The sequence below is a fragment of the Rattus norvegicus genome, chromosome 1, assembly GCF_036323735.1.
Source record: "Rattus norvegicus strain BN/NHsdMcwi chromosome 1, GRCr8, whole genome shotgun sequence".
NCBI lineage: Eukaryota > Metazoa > Chordata > Mammalia > Rodentia > Muridae > Rattus > Rattus norvegicus.
In genome coordinates this window covers 184,016,299-184,042,685 of record NC_086019.1, presented here as the reverse complement: position 1 = coordinate 184,042,685, position 26,387 = coordinate 184,016,299, and the positions used below count along the sequence as shown (strand labels likewise).

Genomic DNA, 26,387 nt, shown 5'->3' with positions numbered 1-26,387 from the left:
CGAATACCACATTCCTGAAAAAAAAAAACCAATGACAACAAAACACAAGATTATTAAGACTTCATTAGATGATCAAATGTCTGTCTGGTGAGCATTCCTAAGGGTGAGGAACCACAGACTGAGGGTGCAGGAGACCTAGTCAATGAAGTAATACACCAAAGCACTCAAATGTTGAACACATAGGGAATAGAAAACAGTGCAAAAAAAGTAAATTACCCCAGAGTAACCACTCTGAAACATTTTATGGTTAAATATTTTTTATAATCTAGAACAAAGAAAGGATTTTAAAACCTACAAGATAGAAGCACTAAGTAACACACAGAGATAAACTGACTTGAGCCAGAGTAGACTCTTATAGGAAACACTAGAGGTGGGAAGGAATGTATGATGGAATTATGCAAAAAGTAACAGCAATCCCATGCAGAGGTATGTATACAAAGGCAGAGAGACCATGAGGAAGAGGAGGAAGGAGGAAAAAGATGTCATGGGGTAGGAGGATCATGAGCACATGTCCATGAGGACCAGCCAGTTGGAGTAGAATCAGTCCAAGCAAAACATAGCAAGTGATACCTCAAGATTATTGGCACAGGGAGGCAGACAAAATAGCACAGAGGGCCAACATCTGCCCGGCTCCAATGCTTTAATGCTCATTATAAATATAAAGCCTTATACTTGGGAACTAAATGATCTATGTTAGGGTAGAAAATCCCAAAGAATGTTTACTACAACAGGTCAGTAATAGGCTAATTTACCAAAATGAAACAAGGAGATCACAAAAAAAGAACCACATATATTTCTCCAGTGATAGATTAAAACACAAAATCAATCATAAATGAAGAACAGTGCCAACAAACAAAGAATGAAAGCACAATGCCACTTACCGGCATTCTAAGTAAAACTAAACACTTAAGCAAATTCTTCTGTATACCATAATCCTACTCAAATTTTTCTCAACTGGATAAACTCATCTTAGAAAAAGCTATGATTAGTCAGTAATGAAATATTGACATCTTTCAGTGTGAAAGGTATCTGCTGTCCATTATTCCCCAGAACAGACATAAGGTGCACATAACATAGAGACATGCACATAACATGTTTTCCTTAATGTGTACATGTATATATGTGTACAGAGTATGTACACATATAAGATACACATACACGATCCCGGCCCGCAGCAGCTCTCTGCCCCCAGACCCTGTGAGAGAGAGACCCAACCGCCTGGTCAGGTGGGCACTCCTGAGGCTGCAGAGCGGAAGAGACCACCAATACTGCTCACCCCTGCCCACATCCCTGGCCCAAGAGGAAACTGTATAAGGCCTCTGGGCTCCCGTGGGGGAGGGCCCAGGAGCGGCAGGACCCCTGTGCCTGAGACACCACCAGAACCTGAAAGAAACAGACCGGATAAACAGTTCTCTGCACCCAAATCCCGTGGGAGGGAGAGCTGAACCTTCAGAGAGGCAGACAAGCCTGGGAAACCAGAAGAGACTGCTCTCTGCACACACATCTCGGACGCCAGAGGAAAAAGCCAAAGACCATCTGGAACCCTGGTGCACTGAAGCTCCCGGAAACGGCGGCACAGGTCTTCCTGGTTGCTGCCGCTGCAGAGAGCCCGTGGGTAGCACCCCACGAGCGAACTTGAGCCTCGGGACCACAGGTAAGACCAACTTTTCTGCTGCAAGAAAGCTGCCTGGTGAACTCAAGACACAGGCCCACAGGAACAGCTGAAGACCTGTAGAGAGGAAAAACCACACGCCGGAAAGCAGAACATTCTGTCCCCATAACTGACTGAAAGAGAGGAAAACAGGTCTACAGCACTCCTGACACACAGGCTTATAGGACAGTCTAGCCACTGTCAGAAATAGCAGAACAAAGTAACACTAGAGATAATCTGATGGCGAGAGGCAAGCGCAGGAACCCAAGCAACAGAAACCAAGACTACATGGCACCATCAGAGCCCAATTCTCCCATCAAAACAAACATGGAATATCCAAACACACCAGAAAAGCAAGATCTAGTTCCAAAATCATTTTTGATCATGATGCTGGAGGACTTCAAGAAAGACGTGAAGAACTCCCTTAGAGAACAAGTAGAAGCCTACAGAGAGGAATCGCAAAAATGCCTGAAAGAATCGCAAAAATCCCTGAAAGAATTCCAGGAAAACATAAATAAACAAGTAGGAGCCCATAGAGAGGAGACACAAAAATCCCTGAAAGAATTCCAGGAAAACATAAATAAACAAGTAGAAGCCCATAGAGAGGAGACACAAAAATCCCTGAAAGAATTCCAGGAAAACACAATCAAACAGTTGAAGGAATTAAAAATGGAAATAGAAGCAATCAAGAAAGAACACATGGAAACAACCCTGGATATAGAAAACCAAAAGAAGAGACAAGGAGCTGTAGATACAAGCTTCACCAACAGAATACAAGAGATGGAAGAGAGAATCTCAGGAGCAGAAGATTCCATAGAAATCATTGACTCAACTGTCAAAGATAATGTAAAGCGGAAAAAGCTACTGGTCCAAAACATACAGGAAATCCAGGACTCAATGAGAAGATCAAACCTAAGGATAATAGGTATAGAAGAGAGTGAAGACTCCCAGCTCAAAGGACCAGTAAATATCTTCAACAAAATCATAGAAGAAAACTTCCCTAACCTAAAAAAAGAGATACCCATAGACATACAAGAAGCCTACAGAACTCCAAATAGATTGGACCAGAAAAGAAACACCTCCCGTCACATAATTGTCAAAACACCAAACGCACAAAATAAAGAAAGAATATTAAAAGCAGTAAGGGAAAAAGGTCAAGTAACATATAAAGGGAGACCTATCAGAATCACACCAGACTTCTCGCCAGAAACTATGAAGGCCAGAAGATCCTGGACTGATGTTATACAGACCCTAAGAGAACACAAATGCCAGCCCAGGTTACTGTATCCAGCAAAACTCTCAATTAACATTGATGGAGAAACCAAGATATTCCATGACAAAACCAAATTTACACAATATCTTTCCACAAATCCAGCACTACAAAGGATAATAAATGGTAAAGCCCAACATAAGGAGGCAAGCTATACCCTAGAAGAAGCAAGAAACTAATCGTCTTGGCAACAAAACAAAGAGAATGAAAGCACACAAACATAACCTCACATCCAAATATGAATATAACGGGAAGCAATAATCACTATTCCTTAATATCTCTAAATATCAATGGCCTCAACTCCCCAATAAAAAGACATAGATTAACAAACTGGATACACAACGAGGACCCTGCATTCTGCTGCCTACAGGAAACACACCTCAGAGACAAAGACAGACACTACCTCAGAGTGAAAGGCTGGAAAACAACTTTCCAAGCAAATGGTCAGAAGAAGCAAGCTGGAGTAGCCATTCTAATATCAAATAAAATCAATTTCCAACTAAAAGTCATCAAAAAAGATAAGGAAGGACACTTCATATTCATCAAAGGAAAAATCCACCAAGATGAACTCTCAATCCTAAATATCTCTGCCCCAAATACAAGGGCACCTACATACGTAAAAGAAACCTCACTAAAGCTCAAAGCACACATTGCACCTCACACAATAATAGTGGGAGATTTCAACACACCATTCTCATCAATGGACAGATCATGGAAACAGAAATTAAACAGTGATGTCGACAGACTAAGAGAAGTCATGAGCCAAATGGACTTAACGGATATTTATAGAACATTCTATCCTAAAGCAAAAGGATATACCTTCTTCTCAGCTCCTCATGGTACTTTCTCCAAAATTGACCATATAATTGGTCAAAAAACGGGCCTCAACAGGTACAGAAAGATAGAAATAATCCCATGCGTGCTATCGGACCACCACGGCCTAAAACTGGTCTTCAATAACAATAAGGGAAGAATGCCCACATATACGTGGAAATTGAACAATGCTCTACTCGATGATAACCTGATCAAGAAAGAAATAAAGAAAGAAATTAAAAACTTTTTAGAATTTAATGAAAATGAAGATACAACATACCCAAACTTATGGGACACAATGAAAGCTGTGCTAAGAGGAAAACTCATAGCGCTGAGTGCCTGCAGAAAGAAACAGGAAAGAGCATATGTCAGCAGCTTGACAGCACACCTAAAAGCTCTAGAACAAAAAGAAGCAAATACACCCAGGAGGAGTAGAAGGCAGGAAATAATCAAACTCAGAGCTGAAATCAACCAAGTAGAAACAAAAAGGACCATAGAAAGAATCAACAGAACCAAAAGTTGGTTCTTTGAGAAAATCAACAAGATAGATAAACCCTTAGCCAGACTAACGAGAGGACACAGAGAGTGCGTCCAAATTAACAAAATCAGAAATGAAAAGGGAGACATAACTACAGATTCAGAGGAAATTCAAAAAATCATCAGATCTTACTATAAAAACCTATATTCAACAAAACTTGAAAATCTTCAAGAAATGGACAATTTCCTAGACAGATACCAGGTATCGAAGTTAAATCAGGAACAGATAAACCAGTTAAACAACCCCATAACTCCTAAGGAAATAGAAGCAGTCATTAAAGGTCTCCCAACCAAAAAGAGCCCAGGTCCAGACGGGTTTAGTGCAGAATTCTATCAAACCTTCATAGAAGACCTCATACCAATATTATCCAAACTATTCCACAAAATTGAAACAGATGGAGCACTACCGAATTCCTTCTATGAAGCCACAATTACTCTTATACCTAAACCACACAAAGACACAACAAAGAAAGAGAACTTCAGACCAATTTCCCTTATGAATATCGATGCAAAAATACTCAATAAAATTCTGGCAAACCGAATTCAAGAGCACATCAAAACAATCATCCACCATGATCAAGTAGGCTTCATCCCAGGCATGCAGGGATGGTTTAATATACGGAAAACCATCAACGTGATCCATTATATAAACAAACTGAAAGAACAGAACCACATGATCATTTCATTAGATGCTGAGAAAGCATTTGACAAAATTCAACACCCCTTCATGATAAAAGTCCTGGAAAGAATAGGAATTCAAGGCCCATACCTAAACATAGTAAAAGCCATATACAGCAAACCAGTTGCTAACATTAAACTAAATGGAGAGAAACTTGAAGCAATCCCACTAAAATCAGGGACTAGACAAGGCTGCCCACTCTCTCCCTACTTATTCAATATAGTTCTTGAAGTTCTAGCCAGAGCAATCAGACAACAAAAGGAGATCAAGGGGATACAGATCGGAAAAGAAGAGGTCAAAATATCACTATTTGCAGATGACATGATAGTATATTTAAGTGATCCCAAAAGTTCCACCAGAGAACTACTAAAGCTGATAAACAACTTCAGCAAAGTGGCTGGGTATAAAATTAACTCAAATAAATCAGTTGCCTTCCTCTATACAAAAGAGAAACAAGCCGAGAAAGAAATTAGGGAAACGACACCCTCCATAATAGACCCAAATAATATAAAGTACCTCGGTGTGACTTTAACCAAGCAAGTAAAAGATCTGTACAATAAGAACTTCAAGACACTGAGGAAAGAAATTGAAGAAGACCTCAGAAGATGGAAAGATCTCCCATGCTCATGGATTGGCAGGATTAATTTAGTAAAAATGGCCATTTTACCAAAAGCATTCTACAGATTCAATGCAATCCCCATCAAAATACCAATCCAATTCTTCAAAGAGTTAGACAGAACAATTTGCAAATTCATCTGGAATAACAAAAAACCCAGGATAGCTAAAGCTATCCTCAACAATAAAAGGACTTCAGGGGGAATCACTATCCCTGAACTCAAGCAGTATTACAGAGCAATAGTGATAAAAACTGCATGGTATTGGTACAGAGACAGACAGATAGACCAATGGAATAGAATTGAAGACCCAGAAATGAACCCACACACCTATGGTCACTTGATTTTTGACAAAGGAGCCAAAACCATCCAATGGAAAAAAGATAGCATTTTCAGCAAATGGTGCTGGTTCAACTGGAGGGCAACATGTAGAAGAATGCAGATCGATCCATGCTTATCACCCTGTACAAAGCTTAAGTCCAAGTGGATCAAGGACCTCCACATCAAACAAGACACACTCAAACTAATAGAAGAAAAACTAGGGAAGCATCTGGAACACATGGGCACTGGAAAAAATTTCCTGAACAAAACACCAATGGCTTATGCTCTAAGATCAAGAATCGACAAATGGGATCTCATAAAACTGCAAAGCTTCTGTAAGGCAAAGGACACTGTGGTTAGGACAAAACGGCAACCAACAGATTGGGAAAAGATCTTTACCAATCCTACAACAGATAGAGGCCTTATATCCAAAATATACAAAGAACTCAAGAAGTTAGACCGCAGGGAAACAAATAACCCTATTAAAAATGGGGTTCAGAGCTAAACAAAGAATTCACAGCTGAGGAATGCCGAATGGCTGAGAAACACCTAAAGAAATGTTCAACATCTTTAGTCATAAGGGAAATGCAAATCAAAACAACCCTGAGATTTCACCTCACACCAGTGAGAATGGCTAAGATCAAAAACTCAGGTGACAGCAGATGCTGGCGAGGATGTGGAGAAAGAGGAACACTCCTCCATTGTTGGTGGGATTGCAGACTGGTACAACCATTCTGGAAATCAGTCTGGAGGTTCCTCAGAAAATTGGACATTGAACTGCCTGAGGATCCAGCTATACCTCTCTTGGGCATATACCCAAAAGATGCCTCAACATATAAAAGAGACACGTGCTCCACTATGTTCATCGCAGCCTTATTTATAATAGCCAGAAAATGGAAAGAACCCAGATGCCCTTCAACAGAGGAATGGATACAGAAAATGTGGTACATCTACACAATGGAATATTACTCAGCTATCAGAAACAACGAGTTTATGAAATTCGTAGGCAAATGGTTGGAACTGGAAAATATCATCCTGAGTGAGCTAACCCATTCACAGAAAGACATACATGGTATGCACTCATTGATAAGTGGCTATTAGCCCAAATGCTTGAATTACCCTAGATCCCTAGAACAAATGAAACTCAAGACGGATGATCAAAATGTGAATGCTTCACTCCTTCTTTAAATGAGGAAAAAGAATACCCTTGGCTGGGAAGGGAGAGGCAAAGATTAAAACAGAGACTGAAGGAACACCCATTCAGAGCCTGCCCCACAGGTGGCCCATACATATACAGCCACCCAATTGGACAAGATGGATGAAGCAAAGAAGTGCAGACCTACAGGAGCCGGATGTAGATCGCTCCTGAGAGACACAGCCAGAATACAGCAAATACAGAGGCGAATGCCAGCAGCAAACCACTGAACTGAGAATAGGTCCCCCGTTGAAGGAATCAGAGAAAGAACTGGAAGAGCTTGAAGGGGCTTGAGACCCCAAAAGTACAACAATGTCAAGCAACCAGAGCTTCCAGGGACTAAGCCACTACCTAAATACTATACATGGACTGACCCTGGACTCTGACCCCATATGTAGCAATGAATATCCTAGTAAGATCACCAGTGGAAGGGGAAGCCCTGGGTCCTGCTAAGACTGAACCCCCAGTGAACTAGACTATGGGGGGAGGGCGGCAATGGGGGGAGGGTTGGGAGGGGGACACCCATAAGGAAGGGGAGGGGGAGGGGGATGTTTGCCCGGAAACCGGGAAAGGGAATAACACTTGAAATGTATATAAGAAATACTCAAGTTAATAAAAAATAAAAAAATAAAAAAAAATTAAAAAAAAGATACACATACACACACAATTTTTTATATGATAAAGTCAATAGGCAGGAACACTCAAACTACCTTTTAGTCCTGTCCTTTCCTTCTGGGATGCAAATTAATGCAGGCTCTGTCACCAAGGGAAGACTCACCCTTCATTTCCAGCTTGCATATCAAGTCAGTCCCAAATGCTAGTGCGGTGTTGGTAATGAGACAGAGAGCCAGCTTCCCACTGAGGCTTGTCTGATCATACAGACTAAATACGATCAAATATGGAAAGAAGGTGAGAAAATGAAGGAACCCTGCAATAGAAGTGGCCAGAGAAGCTGGAAATGGACAAGGAAAAGAGGGTCAGTTCACAGAAGCCTCAGCAGCTGGGGAAAGAGCCTTCCTTTTACTACAAAGGAAAGAATAAAACTCTCTAAAGGGAGGGGACTCTTTTGCCCACCACTACATCACTGGCATCTTGCACTGTGCCTAGAGCACAGAAGGTGCCCCATCAAGACTCTTACATAACTGAGAAGTACAATGAGACATTTCCTGAAATGTATCTAGTGCTATCTGAAACTCTGAGATCGCTTCCAAAATGAGAGTTTCTCCCAGTCAACTCATCAGAACGGAAGGCACCGTCAACTCACCTCTGTTAAAGAATGTGCTAATCATGAAGCCGAGCAACATGGAGGAGATGGCAAAACACAGGAAGTAGAAGGCGATGAAGAGCGGGTCACTGTGTTGAAAGACTCTCTCATGCGTAATCTGATGAAATAATTGGGGATCTGGTTTAATCACAAGCGAAGTGATGAGGAGAGGAAAGGCACAGAAGTGAGGGAAGATACAGAACACCTCCCTGGTGAAATGAGTCAAGCCACTTGGAGACACTGAAGTCAGTGTCATCTGCGTCCCTTCCCCCTCCCCTGATAGATTGTCCCTTTTGAACTCCCACAGTGAAGTCAGTGGAAAAACACATTCAGTCTCGGGCAAACTAACCCACTCTTCCCATACGTCAACTTCTTTGTCCTCCTTAAGGCTGTGAGATGCTGAGAGCAGGTGGATACTTGCCTTGAGAAATAAAATCCCACACAGCAAACAGATGATGATGAAATACATCAATAAGAAGGTGATGAAATAGGAAACCCAGAGCATAGCATTACTGAGTCCCACCATGAGCTGGTATTCCTGAGGAAGAATCAACACAAGCCAACTGTCATGAAAACCACACTTCAAATGCCTTCATACATCTTACTCTGTGTGGCTTACCTATGGCCACCCCAGTTTACCGACAAAGAAATCTCACCTCCCCCTCTAAGGGCCTAACTGAATTCAGCCTTGCACCCAGTCAGGGCTGTGACTTCAACGCAGAATTCTGGGTACAGATTTTTTTTTCTCCTAAGACTCAGTACATTCTGCTTCTGCTACAAGAAACATTTTTTAAAAACTAAAAAAATAAAACATTAAGATTAAGCTGGGCCATGGTGGAACATCCTGATCCTAGCACTGGGGAGGCAGAGGCAGATACATCTCTGAGTTCATAGCCAGCCTGGTCTGCAGAGTGAGTTTGAGGACAGCCAGGACAAGACAGAGATGCTGTCTTACAAAACAAACAGATAAACAAAACTAAGATTAATCGTCTTTTCATTATGCCCTGCTTCCAGGAAGCAATAAACACAAAAGGTAAACACATTTCAACTCCACCGCAGATTCGAGCAGGGGTAGACAAACTACGGTGCTTGAGCTGATTTGCCACCTTCAAAACCACATTCATAACCACATTCATGACCACAGTCATGACCACAATCATGACCACATTCATGACCACAGTCATGACCACACTCATGACCACAGTCATGACCACATTCATGACCACAGTCATGACCACACTCATGACCACAGTCATGACCACATTTATGACCACACTCATGACCACATTCATAACCACATTCATAACCACATTCATGCATTCCAATGCTGTCTCAAGCTGCCTTCCCTTCATCCTAGAGTTTACCTACACTAACCTCTTCTGGATCTACAAACTAGAAATCCAGGGGGCTGGAGAAATGGCTCCCTTGTGAAGATCATTAGCTACTTGCCTTAGTTAGGGTCTCTAGAGCTGTAATAAAACAGCACGACTGAAAGCAACTTGGGAAAGAAAAATGTTTATTTCAGCTCGCAAGTCAGAGAAGGAAGTGGTGGGGCTGATGCAGAGGCTATGGAGGAGCACTGCTTACTGGCTTGTTCCCCATGGCCTGATCAGTCTGATTTCTTATACAATCAGGACCACCTGCCCAAGGGTGGCAACCACCCATGATAGACTGGGCCCTCCTCCATCAATCATCCATCAAGAAAATGCCTTACAGACTTACTTACAAGCTACTCTTATGGAGGCATTTTTCTCAGTTGAAAGCCCCTCTCCCAAATGACTCTAGCTTGTGTCGAGTTGGAAACAAAAAGAAATCAACTAGCCCATCCTCCTGCAGAGGACACAGATTCAGTTCCCAGTACCCACAGGATGCTCACAACCATCTGTAACTTCAGTTCCAGGGATCCAAAACCCTCTTCTGGCCTTTGCAGGAAAGAGGCACACACATGGTACATACACATACATACATGCAGGCTAAATAAAATACACACAAAATAAAATGAGGTTCAAATTAGAATGCCAGACTGAGATGTGACAGTATCACAAACCATACTGAAGGACACCCTGTTCCTGTCTATTCAAGCTACAACTTTGTGTCTTCAATGCCTCTCTTTCCCAATGGCTAGTGATAAAGGAAAAACTACTTAAGGCAATTCAATTTCACAGTTTACTTGATAAAAGCAATACTGAAAGAGAGAGGAGGAGAGAGGGAGAGAGAGGGGGAGGGAGGTAGAGAGGGACAGGGACAGGGACAGGGACAGGGAGATGGGTCACACCCTGCAACAGTAGAGAGTCACTGGGCTCTGCTAGCAGTGTATACAGACAGTATTACAGGAAAATGCTTTACAGAATATCTCTGTGTGGTGAGTACTCAGACAGATTCCCCTTTTTATGCAGTCCAAGACCCCAGCCTATGGAGTCGCTCTGTCCACAGTAGGTATGTCTTCTAACCTCAGTTGACCAAATTAAAATAGCCCTGGATTGCTCAGAGGTCTGTGACTAGGTAATTTGGATCCTGTCAAGGGGATGATATCAACCAGCATGTAGCATTAGGTACAGAATGCTGCACAGAGAGGTGTCTTTAGGATGAGTTTAATTTACATTTACAACTTTCCCTTTTGACCAGTGTTAGGGTCTGGGAATAACTGTACCAACCACTACACATGGTCAAGGCTCTAGATTTGGTCCACACTCACAAAGAAAAGCATGCAGCTGGCTAATTAACTAAGACATGAAAAGCACTCCAGTTCTGGGTAAGGACAAGAAGGAGAAAAATCAATGTGAACTGGGAGGGTCTACTAATGCTTAGCTAAGTGCTGGTAATTGCCTGGCTGGTTGCAGTGTGAACTGAAGCAGAGTCCAGCAGCTGCCTTGAGGTGAAAAGACTGAGCAAGCCCAGAGAGGGCAAAGCAGTTGGAGTTCCCAGGGCCAAATTTCAGAGAGAGCAGAGGTTAACAGGGTAAGTGCTCCGGGCGCCTTTAGATGGTGCTCCCAGCATCTCCACCTTAGAGCTCATGAGGATGAATCCCAGGACCAGAACACAGCAACACAGGCAAAGAAGATGTTCGAGTTGCCAACAGCCAGATTAAACCATAATCACTGTCAAAAGCAGGTTACCCACAAGGATTTTATATGAGCAGTGTTTCCAGTTTAGTGGGCCTAGACCTGGATTCTCAACCTAAATACTACTGAGAAAATTTTCTGTGTAGAACATTGTCCTATGTCTTTATGCATACCAAGGCTTCCTAACTTTGATATGGCTGACAGTTCAGGTCTGCATCACAGGACACTGTGGTGGGCATGCTAGGGCATTCAGCAGTATCCCTGGCCTCTACCAAGCCAACAGAAGTAACATCTGGCTTAGTTGTAGAAATTCTCTCCAAACATTGCCAAGCGACCAGTGGAGCAAAATTGCCCCAAACTGAGAACAAAAAAACTTTAGAATAAACCCTTCTGTCACCTCACCTAACAAAAACTATAAAGTAATAGTTGGGTGTTATGGCGTATGCCCATAATACCAGAATTTATGAAGCAGAACCAGGAGGATCATGAATTTGAGGCCATAACAAGCTATATAGAATATTCATGGCTAACCTGAGCTATACTTGAGACTCTGTCTAAAAAAAAAAAAAAACAACAAAATTGCAGGGAGTATAGTTCAATGGAAGAGTATTGCCACCCTGGCATATGAAAAACCCTGGGTTCCATCCTTTGCACTGAAAAAAAAAAAGAGTAGGAAGAGATCTCAAAGGATAAACTGTTTCCAGGATACCTACGTGTGCCTCAAAATAAAACTTAAACATAATTATGTAAGATTATCAAGTATCCACTAAAGTAAAACATGACAATGTCTGGACTTCAATTAAAATTTTCCATGTATCATAAATAGTCCCCAAGGTGGCTTTGTCACTTGTTCCTTCTGCTCTTTTCTTGTTACTGCTCTTTGGTATAAGCAGGTTGAACAACTTTCAGTCTATGGGGTGTGTCAAAGGCGATGAATGCATGCGCCTGTAATTACAATGCCCCCCCCCATATAAAGGCAGCTGATGCACTTTGAGATTATCAGTTCCTCTGGCCAACAGCAAAAAAGAAACTAAAAAATTCTGTCCTGGGACCTTAAGGAACTGAATTCTACCCACACCAGGAAGAGCTAAGAAGTGGTTCTTTTCCCATCATAGCCTCAAACAGAACAACGTTGACTGAGACCAAGAGTGTCATGCCTGATCCAAGGCAGGGTAAAGACAAGATGACAGGTGTGAATCATTTGTTAAGGTGCAGAGACCTTATATGGCAAAGGAGAAAAAGAACCCATTGTGAGAAGACGTGCAGACTAGAAACCAGTAGATGAAGACATTACGCTTTATTACAAGTCTGGTAAAGTATAATGAATAAAGCACAACGTGCCAGACAGGCATGCTGACAGCAGCAACATCAAACAAAGCGAAGGAGGAAGTTTCAAGGCACCTTTATCCAGGATAACATAATTATTATTCAGTATAACATAATTATTATCCAGTATAACCTAGTTATTACTCACTATACCATAATTGTAAGTCACAAGAATTCATCACTGTTGCCACATTTTATCTGTGGAAACAAGTTGTGCCAATTACAGCTCCTTGAAAAATGAATGCCTATCAGATGCAAGGGAATCGCTATTGCACAATTCTGCTTAAATTCAAAGGTGAGCCAACACTAATGTGGGCTTTTACACAGTGAAATACCAATAGCCTTTAGGAACAGAGGCAGAGTAATGATTTGAAAAGGATGAGAGCACAAACTGGAGTTGGGGTTTTTTGTTTTGTTTAATATTGTTTTAATGAAGGCATAAAGTCAGTTTGGGTATAAAGGGGGTGTGGATTTGGAAAGAGATGGGGGAGAAATTAAACATTACTGAAGTATGATGTATGAAATTCTCAAATAGTTAATACTTTTTTAATTTTTGTTTTAAGGCAGGATGTCACTGGCCTAAAATACATTGGGTAGACCAAGATGACCTCGAACTCACAGTGATCCACCTGCCTCTGCATCTCAGGTGCTGAGATTAAAGATGCGAATCACCATGTCTAGTAATACAGATATTTTTAATTAAACAAAACAAAATGAATACTAGCTTAAAGTGTCCAGTTTAAGTTTCTGGGACATGAAGAATAAACTGGATGTTTCAACTGGTAGTCAAAAATAGATTTGAAAAAGGTTATTCACTAGTTAGGGAAGAGAATGTCTTACAATGAGAAAAAAACAAATCCATTTCACTGAGGGGTAAGGGACTAATATGGAAACACTGGGGAGAGACAGTCATCATACCAAACCAAATAGAGAGTGCTGGCATAGCCAGATGGCAAATATTACCAAAGCTTGAACAACTGGAAGATGGTATTACCACAAATGGAGAAGGAAGGGGAACCATGAGGGGATGGGAAGAAACAGGGTTACATTAATCCCCATGTGTAAGGGACAAAGGAAATAGAGACATAACCAAGACTCTTGCTCAGTTTCCCTTGGGCACTAACCTGGAGTGTCTCTAATCACTTTCATGGTAGAATATTGCTGTCTCCATTTTAGAGATGAAGCACAGAGAGACTTCACCAAACACTACAACAGCAGGAAACGGTGGGGATATACATTATGCATTGTGCCACATGGATAAAACTGAGGTTTCAAGCATGGGTCATTTGGAGCATCATAATATCACAGCCTTAGCCAGGGAGGAAAAGAATGATTGTGTTCCCTGTTGACATCTATCTTTACTAAACTCCAGTGTCACTGTCCCTTTGGGACTCAGTGGACTTACTCGACCTGGACATCATTCGACAAGATCTCCAAATGCCTTAGCAACATTATGATGTGGGGTGAAATCCTTGAGAGAAGTGTATGTAAAGTTCAAAAACTCAAATTTAGTCAAGTACATATCCATTTCCACTCATGTCTACTTCCTAAATGTAGGTCCATGGATCAATCTCTGTCCCCACACACTAAGACAACTCAACTCAGTCTTTCCTTCCTTATCTCTGGCTTGTCAGAATTACCTTAAAATTACCTTCTTGTCTTTTTAGTCTTGCCTAAATGACCAAGCTTTGTCAACAGATAACAACCTTTGGATCTATCCACCCCACAGGTCATTTCTATATATCCTGAAACCTAAGAATGGATTTTGCTGGGCACAGGATTAGCCTGTGCCAAACCCCTTCCTCTGTTAGTGTCTACCATTCACTGCTGTTCAGAACAAACAAAGCCATCTCTATACTTCAAGAATAACTTTCTCCCCTTTTCCCCCTAGCTATGGGGAATAAGGCAGCTATGAACATGGACGAGCATGTATCTCTAGTTGGATATCGAGTCCTTTGGGTTTATGCCCAAGACTAACAGTACAGTGAGAGCTTGTGGTAGGTCCAACTCTTCGAGGAACCACCATACTGGTTTCCATAGTAGCTGTGCCAGTCTTCACTGCCACTGGTAAGGAATATGTGTACTCCTTTCCCCACAACCATGGCAGCATCTGTTCTCATTAGTTTTTTGTTCGTTTTGTTTTGTTGTTGTTTTATCTTAGCCGTTCTGACTTGAGTAAGATAAATTCCCAAAGTAGTTTTAATTGAATTTCTCTAATCGCTCAGGACATGGAACATTTTTTTAAAAGTGTTTTTCAGCCATCTGGTTTTCATCTTTTGGGAACTCTGATTAGTTCCCTGCTCTATTTCTTTAAATCAGGCTGTTTTCTTGCTATTGAATTTCAAGTTCTTTGCATATTCTGGATACTAATCATCTATATCCAATGTCTGGCCAGTAAACACCCACTTGGGTAATTAACATATTACATGTTAACTTACATCCTAACGAAAATCTGAACAACATGTAAGTAGAGAGTTGTCTTCTCTCTTTTTTTTAAACTACCAGTTGTGGGATGATTATAGATGGTTCTAGAGACTAAAATAATATCTCATTAACTGCCCCAATAAACCACAAAAGTAGCTGCTGCAGTCTGCAATTTACATTTAGGGAAACAGAGAATGATCACAGAGTTAGCTGCCAATAAAGCCAGACTTTAAACATGAAGTCCACCAGAGTCCTTGGGACAAAGGAGGTAATTAGTAAGTAAGCATTAAACAAATTGATGGGCAGGTGAGCGCTCTCGCAGCTTCCTGGTTGTAGCCACTGTTGTTGATAATGAAGTCTTGATTGACTTCACACTGAAAATCATCCCCAGGAAAATCATAGGACATAGCAATTAAGACATATTTTAGGTTACATAATTTAAGACTTTGTCTGATTCTCTCCTTGTTGCTCATTTAATCCCATAGACATCTTTGAGGCATTAATATCTGACTCTTTTCCATGGTGTTCTCGTAGTCATTTAGTTAAATCAAGAATTTATTTCTTAAAAACATCAAAACCTCAGAAAATTGATTGTTGGCTCTGTGCACACTCCAGGCAGCCCATGTTTGCATGCAGCTCCCACAGGATGTCTGTTGAGCAGTGACAGGTATGCAGAAACTACCCAACCCTCTACACACATCTATCTATCCTGCTGCAGAATATTATGAATAAAATGAAATTACCTTTAATCGCTTTTCCTTTTCCAACATAATCGTCCCAATTATGTCAAGTGCCATTTGAGTAAATGTAAATAAAATTGTCCAAGGAAACATAACAATGAAAGTCCACAAGAAGTTGTCATGAATGAAGGCTGGGTATGGGAATCTCCTCGCATAAATTGTGGTGTTAGCAAACATGGCTTCGGCTGCTCTGCCACTGTGATGCATCATGATGGCCTTGTCTACGGAATGCTGCACGAGAAGAAATCCTTCTCTGATATATCCTACATGGAAAAACAAACAAACAACAAACAAACAAAAAACAAAACAAAACCAGAGACTATCAAGTTCAGGATAGTAACACAGCCAGGGAGATGACTGTAGCAATTCAGATAATTCAAGACTTCTAACAATTTCACAAATACCTCCTATGAATTGAGATACATATAATGAGCACTGTGAGATATAATTGCTGTCTTCTCAAAGTTAAGATATCTCATGAAAAATAACCTTGAATTATCTTTATCAGTCAAAGTGAATACTTTTAAAATTGTAAGCAAACCTCTTGTTCTACATCTGTGACCTTCCAAAAGTGCTATGATGAAGCCTACTACTTGGTGTATTTTACAGAGGTAAGGCCTGTCAGAAGTGATTGAGCCATAATTACTCCTCCTCATGAATGGAATGCTCTTAAAGAGGATAAACAGGAGTGACCTGGTCCTTTTTTTGCACCTTCTCCCACTAAAATGTGATGAACCAACCAGTCTACCCACACTCAAAGGATGGAGCAAAAAGCTACCACTTGGGAAGCACACAGTGAGGCATTACCAAAGATCTAGTCTGTGGTGCTGGGAGCTTGACTTCCTAGCTTCCAAAATTAGGAGAATGAAATTTCTAGTCTTTTTTAATTATAAGCATTATGATATTTTGCTATACCACCATAGAACTGACTATTTCTAAACACTGAGATATGACATAGGAAGCTCTAAGCAAGAAGTAAATCCCATGCACGATAACATCAAAAAGAATAAAGCCAACAAAATAACATCTAAGGAGATGAAAAACATACATACACCAAACTAAAAAAAATATTGGGAAGATAAAGGCAACACAAGTAAGTGAAAAGATGGCTCCTGTTGGGTTAGGAGAATGAATACTGCTTAACAGCCATGCACAGAGAGACCTACAGACTCAATAAAAATCTATACAGAACCTCAACAGGCATGGTGAGTAACCCAAACAATGTATAGAAAGAAGACTAAGGCTGGAGCCTTTACATATGCTTACTATAAAGATTATAACCAAAAAGAGCCGATCATAGACTACATGTGGAGACATAACATACAGACAATAGTATGTCCATAGTTACATAGTGCACTGTAGTATGTACTTTTTTTTAAAAAAATCACTGAAGGTAGACATCATATTTGAACTTCACCTTTAAGATTTATGGAGCAAGACTGGACATGGTGGTGCATACCTTTAATCCCAACACTCGGGAAGCAGAGGCATCTCTGTTAGTTCAAGGTCAGCATGGTCTACACAGCAAGTTCTAGGCCAATCAAAAAGGAAAACAAAACCTCGTGTAGCAATGTTTGCTTCAGTCCTCTCATCTACTGCCTTTCTCAGACTCTGTCTCTGACTCGTCTCTGTCTGTCTCTCTGTCTGTCTCCCCCCCGCACCTCTCTCTCTGGCAGCTGCTGTTTGGATATAGTCTGCTGCTTCCTGGGCTTCAAACTGAGGCCCGTTGTGACAATGTGGAGGTGTTGGAATCCTGAAGAAGTGGGAGCCTACTGGGAGATGACTGACTTCAGAACAGGTTAATATGATTTCACAGAAATTCCTGGGAGTCTCATTATAAAATGAGGAAGCCTGGCTCCTCACTGCTCCTTTGCCTCTGACCACACGCATGCCTCTTCAGCATATAGACAGACCCTTTCTGCTTCTCTGCCATGCTGCTGTGCAGTAGGGTGAAACAGAAAAGAGGAAAGAAGGCTGTGGCCATGCAGTTTAGACAATCCAGGTAAACAGCACCCAGGCTGGGGTAATCACATGGAGCAGGTGGAGAAAAAAAAAGAAAGGAAGAAAGAAAGTAGGAGACAGAGGGAGAGGGAGAGGAAAGAAAGAAAGGAAGGGAGAGAGAGAGAAAGGGGGAGGGAGGGAGGGAGGGAGGGAGGGAGGAAGGAAGGAAGGAAGGAAGGAAGGAAGGAAGGAAGGAAGGAAGAAACTCTTCCCAAATATACTTTTTCAATCTGGGGATGGTGTCACTTAACTTGTAATCCTAACACTTGGAAGCATCAGGCAGGAAGATCATCCCAAATTTGAGGACAGCATAGGCTACATAATAAGCTTAAGGCCAGCCTGGGCTACATAGTCAGCCACTATCCAAAAAAGCCAGTGATAGTGATGGTGATGATGGCGGTGGTGATGATATGACAAATGGCCTATTTTATAAGACCGTACCTAGTTTTGTTAAACTACTTTTATTCCACCAATATCATGGCATTTTCTATTATGTTCTTCCCAAAGAATATCTTTAGGATGTAGTGTGTTAATTTTAAAAGAGACTAGACTCATTTTAAACTTCGTTAGAAAGGTATTTTAAGTGTCTTTGACAAAACAAAACACTACACAACCTTCAACTCTAAAATGACAACCACTCAGATCTTTGTAGATATCTACATATATTTTCTGTAGTCTTAATGCTATATATAGAGATCACTATTTTTCAGTTTGCTATAATCTTAAGAGCTACATCAACTTGTCAAGCTGATATATTATTTGCAGGATGTGTCTATGTGTGTGCATTCACCCACGCATAAGTTTTGCAGAAGTCAAAGGCTGACTTCACTAGGGATCTACTCCTGCCCTTCTCTGACTCGCTTATTTGAGACAGGGTCTCTCAGTCAATCTGGAGCTCCTGACTCTGGCTGTGATGGCTGCAGCAAGCCTCGGCTACATGCCTGACCACATCTCTAACACTGAAGTTACAGGTGTGTCCGTGCCAGCTTTTCCATGGGTGATGGGATCTGGACATGGGGTCTCATCCTTGGGCAACAAAACAAGAATTTTACCTGTTGAGCCATTTCCCTAGCTCAGATTGACACAGTCCAGAAAAACAATCTCCTTGTTTGATGATGATAGACAAAGTGAAGAATAGTTATCAACTAATTATGTAACAGCAGATAAAAGAAAATTAACTTGAGAGATGAAAAAAATAAAAGATTTATAATATACCACATTTTATGTTTGTTAATAAAAATTTTAAGCCATATTAAATTATAATGAAAAAATAAATCAACTTGTTCATGCAGAGGGGGAAAAAAATGAAACTCGTTCCAAATGCCTGTCCACACACAGTAAAAGGAACATAAATGAACTTAAGGCTCTGCTCACCAGGGTTTCCCCCATCATTTTCCAAGACGTTCCGGGGTCCTAGAGAAGGCACGGATGGGAAGAGAATTGATGTATTCCACTCTGTTTCTTTCTGTCTCTCAGATGGCTTTAACACGTTTTCCGGATCATACATACGACCAAAGCGCAAACTATATTTTACCTAGAACAACAAGTCAAAGAAAGACATGTTAAACTCGTGACCCTCAGAAAGCAAAGATTAGCAGTGATCAAAAAGTTGTAGGGTTTTTTATTAAAAATTCATTTGGGGGGACAGGAGAGTAATTTGGGGATGCCAATGATAAGAACGGCAGCATCGTTGTGATACAGAACAACTGATATGCCGCACAAGCTATAATCACAGTCGAGGCAAAATGATCTCAACTGTATGGTCCTCTCCCTTTCATCTTTATGACAGTTTGCTTTTGAGTTGAAAAGGAACAATAAGGATTCAACAGTTATCACTATAACTGTGCTTTTTAAAGTCCCACCTTTGTCCTGCCTATTGAAGAAACATTATTTTTAATCTACTAGAGAGTTTGGGAAAATGGCCCAGTGATTAAGAGCACTCATTGCTCTTGCAGAGGACCTGGGTTCAGTTCCCTGTACTCACGTGGCAGCTCAGAACCATCCACAACTCTAGTTTCAAGAGCTCTGATGCCCTCTTCTGAGCTCTTTGGGAAAGAGTTACACATGCTGTGCACATATGAACATGCAGGCAAAACATTCATACACATAAAAGAGATTAAATAAATATAAAAATAATTTTGCAAATCTATAAGAGGGGCCAGGGAGATGGCTCAGTTATTGAAGTATTTGTTCCACAAGCATGAGGGACTCATCCCCAGAATCTAGAGAAAAAGCTAGGTGAGGTGGCATGTGCCTCTGACCACAGCCCCTGAGGATGCCAAGACAAGAGGATTGCTGGGACTTGCAAGTCAGACCTTCTAGCTGAATTAGCAATCTATGGGTTCAGTGAAAGACCTTACCTTAGAAACTGAGGTAGAGAACCAACTGAGGAAGACACCCAATGTATGCCCACTCTTGCCTCTGTATGCATGCATGCATACATGTACTTGCACATATGTGAGCACATACATCCAAATGGCTACACAGCACATAAAAACTCACACTCATGCAAATCTACTACAGCAAGAAAATAGAAATGAGTATGTCAGCCAATTTTTTAAAAAAAAAAAAGACATTATGGTGCTTTCAAGAGTGACCTTCTAGAAACACACAGATGCAAAGAGTGAATGGATGAGAAAAAGGCACTCTGGACAAATATATACCAGAAAAGAGTGCTTAGACTTGCTATAACTATGTCAAAAGTTGCAAAAGAACACACACCGGGTATAATGATGCACACCTGTAGTCCCCTGTGCTTGAGCAGTAGAGACAGAAAGATCAGAGGTTCAAGGTCATGCTTGGGTATATAGTGAGGCCCTGGCTCAAGAAATTATAAAAAGAGGCAGACGTTCAATAATTATAAATGAATTGATATTCAAAATATAGAATAGTTGGTAAAAATGTAGACAGCTAACATCAGAGGATCCATATACACAGGGCTACACTAAAGGATATAAAGAGAGATCATAAGTTATATTACAATTGTGACTGAGAGCTTCAGTAACCCCATTTTCAACAGTGGACTGATCATTCAGAGAGAAAATTAGTTAAAACAAAACACTAAATTTCAACAACACGCTGAATAAATAAGCAAACCAAACAGACACACAACACTTCCTCTTACAGCAACAACTTGCGCTCCTCACAAGCAAGCACATGTGGGTTGTTCCGCAGACAAGTTTGAAGATTAAAATCATATAAGGCTCTCTTTCTGATGGCGATAGCATGGAGGCTAGAAATCAATAGGAGGAAGAACCTTAGAATTTAAAGCCACACAATACATCCCTTGATAGTAGCAGTCAATGAAGAAATCAAAAGGGAGGGCGGGGGTAATGGGTCAGTTACTAAAGTGCCTGCTACACGAGAATGATAGCCTGCACTGAATACCCAGAATCTACATAAAGCCAGATGTGGTGCCCACACATGTAATCCAAGTGACTCCAAAATGAAATGGAAGCAGATTCCCTCGTGGGTGTGGTGTGTTGTACATACTAGTGACCAAGAGACCCTGTCTAAATAAAATGGAAGGCAAGGATCTGTGCCAAAGTTGTCCTCTGACATCCACATGAGCACCAGTACTCATAATACACACATACACACAAATGTGCACTCATGGGGAGACATACACACACACACACACACACACACACACACACACACACACACACACACACACACTTAAAAGCTCTCAAAGCTAAAAGCAAACACAGCAGGTCTTTAGATAAAACTTTCTCACCTGAAGCGGCAAGGGTTCGTTGCTGGTTTTGAACTTGTGATCAAACACAATAGCAGCCAGCACATGCTCAGCCTTGTCTTCATACTTAATGTATTTCTCAAAAGATTCTTCCGAAGAAAAACCTTGAACTGTAGAGAGAAAAGTCCAAGTTGCCCACATCAACGTGAAAGGCCTAATGCTCATTCTTCTTGACACCATAAAACCCAATCCTGTCACAACAGTAGACATCCCAAAGAGTGCCACTCAACCAGTGATACTCAATCTAATGTATACCTATAGTGTGGAAAACAAATGAGAAATATATAAAATAAAAAATAAATTCCTAATACATCATACATAAGTGGATAAAGTAAAAAATCAACCCTTCTTCCATAAGATAATGGAAAGACTGTATTCATGATTTTGGAGAGAGTAAGTGTTTTTAAATAGATTAGGAAAAATAAGGAGCTAGAGAGATGGCTCAGTGGTTAAGAGCACTGACTGCTCTTCTAGAGGTCCTGAGTTCAATTCCCAGCAACCACATGGTGGCTCACAACCATCTGTAATGGATCTGATGCCCTCTTCTGGTGTATCTGAAGAGAGGGACAGTGTAGGCATATACAAATTATTTTTTTAAGAAAAAGAAAGAGAAGAAACAAAAAGAAAAGAAAATGGCTGTGGCTATAATTCAGTGTCAGCACAGTTGCCTAGCGTGCAATGCAAAGCTACAGGTTCAGTCTCCAGTTCTCTCTCTCTCTCTCTCTCTCTCTCTCTCTCTCTCTCTCTCACACACACACACACACACACACACACACACACACACACACACACACACAAACTACAAAGGAAACCACTAACTTTGAGGTTGCGTTGACAGAAAGAGCAATAAATATAAAAAATATCAAGAAAGTGGACTTAACGACATTTAAAAATCACACTTCTTCAAGACACTGTATGGTGGGAAAGTGAGTCACAGACTGAGATCCAAAGTAGATACATAAAGTGTATAACCAACAAATACGAGTGTCACAGTTGTAAGTAAGAAAGAAGAAAGTCAACCCAACAGATAAAACATGTGAGCAGTCTTGCTATAGAAATAAATGCCCGAATGGCTGGTAATCACATGGACTCTGAGTTCACCGAGTCCATTAGGGCTTGGCTCAGCTGTGAGGTGCTGGTATAGGAACGTCCTGACTATGGCTTCCAGAAACAAACAAAACAGACTGTAACCGGAACAAAGCAAGTCAAGGCCAAAGGACCCCACTACATACTCATCAAAATAGCTTTAGTGCTGTAAAATTTTATTCATCAAATTAAAATATTCGTTATAAATTTGTTTTCGATGCAAACAAAACTGTATGCCCTTTGCCTAAACTTTCAAATGATGCTGTCCTCTATGACATGGGCCTTTTAGTAGAATTCAGTAGGCTGCCCCTTGTGTATGCACATGATTCCTGCGTTTATTGGGAAGCTGCCACTGATTTTCAAGCTCCGTCCATTACTTACACTTTCACCAGTGAGGCAAGGTCTCATTGCTCTACGCACTAATCAAACCTCGCTGCTATCTTTTTGTTCCGGTTATGAATGGCATCTCCTTGTGTGATCCGTTATACTCCCCTGAAATGAGCAGCGCTGACCACATCCCCATGCGCTCAGCACTCACTTAGCCCTTCAGCCAAGTCTCTGCTCAGACCTCTTTCTTTTTAAAACACTTGTCTTTGTATGCTTCCATTGCTCAGGATGCTTTATAATTCTATTGTAACCTACTATCACAAAAATTAGTTTGCAAACATTTCTCATCCTTTACGTAGTCTTTCATTCTCCTGATAGTTTCCTTTGGAAAAATATTTTCAATTTTGTTGAAAAACAGTATATTGGTTGCATTTTCATGAATTTTTTTTTGTCATACTTAAGAAACCTTTGTCAAATCCATGGTCATGAGGACCATCTTTTGTTTTCTTCTAAAAGTGTTATAGTTTTGGCTCTTATATTAAGATTTTTAGCCCAATTTGAAGTATTTTTACATATGGTTCAAATATAAGATTCAATAACTTTCTGTTGCATATGGAACATTCTGTTTCCAGATAGCTCAAGAGTATTCTTTCTCCGTTGCTAAGTTTTGAAATAATACCAAAAAAAATCAACTTACTATGCCAGGACCTGTTTATTTCTAGAATCTCCATTCTATATCATTGATAGATACATCTACTTTTGCACCAAAAGCACAGGTGCACGCATGCTTGTGTGTGTGTGTGTGTGTGTGTGTGTGTGTGTGTGTGTGTGTGTGTGTTCAACACTTCAATATTTCTCAATATTACTTTGGCTTGTAGTGACTCACATTTTTATATGAATTTCAGATATGGTTCATCAGTTTTCATAAAGAAGCTTGTAGCCTGTATAGGAGATGTGCCTGTGGCTTGGCATTCAGGAAGATCAGGGTTCACTCTGCCAGTGCTGTGGGAGGCCCCATACTTCTCTGGTCCATGGTTTGAGGCCCTAAAGCCAAATTTCAGCATTGCTTTGGGTTCCACAACAAAGGCAGAGGTCAGCAGACCCACGAGGCTCCTTTTCCTCTGCCTGTTGCTTTGTACCAACAGGACTGATCTCTGTCTACTGCTGACACAAACTATCTGAATCTTACAGCAATTTCAGGGTCTGGTTGACTAGAGAGCAAGTCTGCCTCAGGGACTTAAATACCTTCCTGGCTCTCTATATAAGACTGTCCTCGGTCAACAGCTGTGACAGGCCATACACACGGGATCTCTCTCTCTCTCTCTCTCTCTCTCTCTCTCTCTCTCTCCCCCCTCTCCTCTCTCCTCCCCCCCCTCTCTGTTTTTAGGTCTGAGCTGCATCCTTGTCTTGCCTGCAGAGGTGGCCTCTAGCCTCTAGCCTCTAGCCATTGCTGAGAGGGCCTGGAAATGAGTCTCAGTGACATTTCTGGTCTAGAGCCAGGGTTGAGACCATGAGGTCCATCACTGGAGACCTATAGGCACAATTCATTCCAAATTCCCAGTGGACAGTTCTGATAGCAAGACCATCATTGTAGCAGGCTGTAAAAAAGTCCATGCAGGTACGGGAAACTTTTAGTTCTGAAGGCAGAGACATAGTAGGAAAAACTGCCACCTGGCCATTGTCCCCTCTTGGTGGCTCTCCCAGGTATTAGACACACAAGCTCCTAATTAGTTGACACTTTTATCCACAGGTGGCTGTAAGACTATTGCTGTACTTAGAAATGATGTGAATAAAATCTGTGCACCAAGACAAAGTTCCTGCTTTATCCTAATACTTGACATGGTATCGGGTACTGTCACTTGCCCGGTGAAAGCACTGTTGAAAAGAGAGAATTAGCATCTGCAAAATGTCCCCTGACCCCCACATATGTCACAAATACACACACATGCATGCACATACGCAGGTACACATGTACATGAGTGCACACACATGTATGCATATGCATGCACACACACAAAGGATTGTTCATAACATAATCATAAACAAAGGATAGTTTTATATAACAAAATTAATTTTAGTCATCTCATTTTAAATATTAGATTTCAATAGTGATTATGCCATGAAGACATTTGAACAAAATCCATGGTCTGTTCGGGAGACCAATGCATGAATTACGAAGGTTACTGAATCATACTAAAACATTTCCAGAGAAATACTTCCAATATTTTCCTTTCTGACCTTTAAAGTTGAAGTTTAAATCCTTTTTCACCATCTCAGTAATATTTCTTGCTGCATTACTATCAGAAGGCACGTAAGCCAATTCATAGTCAAAGTTCTGATTAAGGAACCCAGGTAATGTCAAGGGAATAGGATTGAAAATCATGGCAGGAATAAATTTCTTCTTTGAAATTCTGCGTACGGTCAAAGTCCATACAAACAACAGAAATATCAAGATGATCTCCACCACTAAGCCAAACACCTTCCGGCTCTACAACAAAACACAGGGGAACCATGCTAGTGAATGCATGAGCACATGCATGTGTATGCTTCTATGTGTAGCCATGGGTTAATTAACAACACAGCCCTATGTATTCTGCTTTGCCCTACAATGAGAATGCCCCTCCCCTGACTATCTTCCTTGCGTTGCTTATATTTCACTCTCATATGAATTCTATTGATTCTCAGGCTGTTCTTCAGACTAAGCAATGCTAGCCCAGCCGTGGAACAAAATCAACTATAACCAAATGTAGTTAACAAGCTGTTAGCTCCTCCTCTGGCTGCACAGACTTCCCATCTTGCTCCCACAGACATCGTCACTTACCTTTAAGAGGAAGTTTTTCCACAGGAGGACTAAAAATTGCCTCATCAGCAGTGAATCCATTTTACCAGAGAGGGTGGAAGCTCGATGCTTAAGAAATAAGATGTAGCACAATTAAGGTCACGTGCCAAAATATTAAATGTCATCAATAAAAAAAGATTATTGCTTCATCATGCCACGCCTCTATTTTATAAATAGAAAGATAACCTAAAATATATTCTGAAGTAGGTACTTGACTGCTCCTTTATACTTTCATATCAATTTATCAAAACATTGGAGAATAGAGATGTAAATGTGAGCCAACTGCAGGTCCATTTTCACAATGAAGATATACAATGTAAGTGGAGAATATTAGTATTTGGAAAACTTCTACATGTCTCACATGGGATAGACACCTGTTTGATTTCTGCTCATACAATGTTCTGTATGTGGGTCTGTTTACAACATGCCCCTTTCCTCACAGTCACAGAGAGTTTGGCATAATAACTGTGAACCTAGGATATGA

At 40.9% G+C, this 26,387-nt stretch overlaps 1 protein-coding gene across 8 annotated transcripts in view; it reads right to left on the bottom strand.

Moving 5' to 3' along the window:
- Abca14 (ATP-binding cassette, subfamily A (ABC1), member 14) overlaps positions 1-26,387 on the bottom strand; it is a 105,931-nt gene that overhangs the window by 72,030 nt on the left and 7,514 nt on the right. For 6 of the 8 annotated variants that reach the window (XM_039101172.2, XM_039101170.2, XM_039101174.2 and 3 more), the window contains exons 2-9: positions 25,886-25,972; positions 25,303-25,552; positions 21,634-21,761; positions 19,272-19,431; positions 15,900-16,159; positions 8,766-8,882; positions 8,345-8,462; positions 7,859-8,032 (exon numbers count right to left, since the gene is read on the bottom strand). In XM_039101172.2, the coding sequence (XP_038957100.1) occupies positions 7,859-8,032; positions 8,345-8,462; positions 8,766-8,882; positions 15,900-16,159; positions 19,272-19,431; positions 21,634-21,761; positions 25,303-25,552; positions 25,886-25,945 (1,267 nt within the window). In that variant the 5' untranslated portion in view covers positions 25,946-25,972. The remainder of the gene's footprint in view (positions 1-7,858; positions 8,033-8,344; positions 8,463-8,765; positions 8,883-15,899; positions 16,160-19,271; positions 19,432-21,633; positions 21,762-25,302; positions 25,553-25,885; positions 25,973-26,387) is intronic. The other 2 variants (XM_063280995.1, XM_039101178.2) reach the window with 1 other exon arrangement.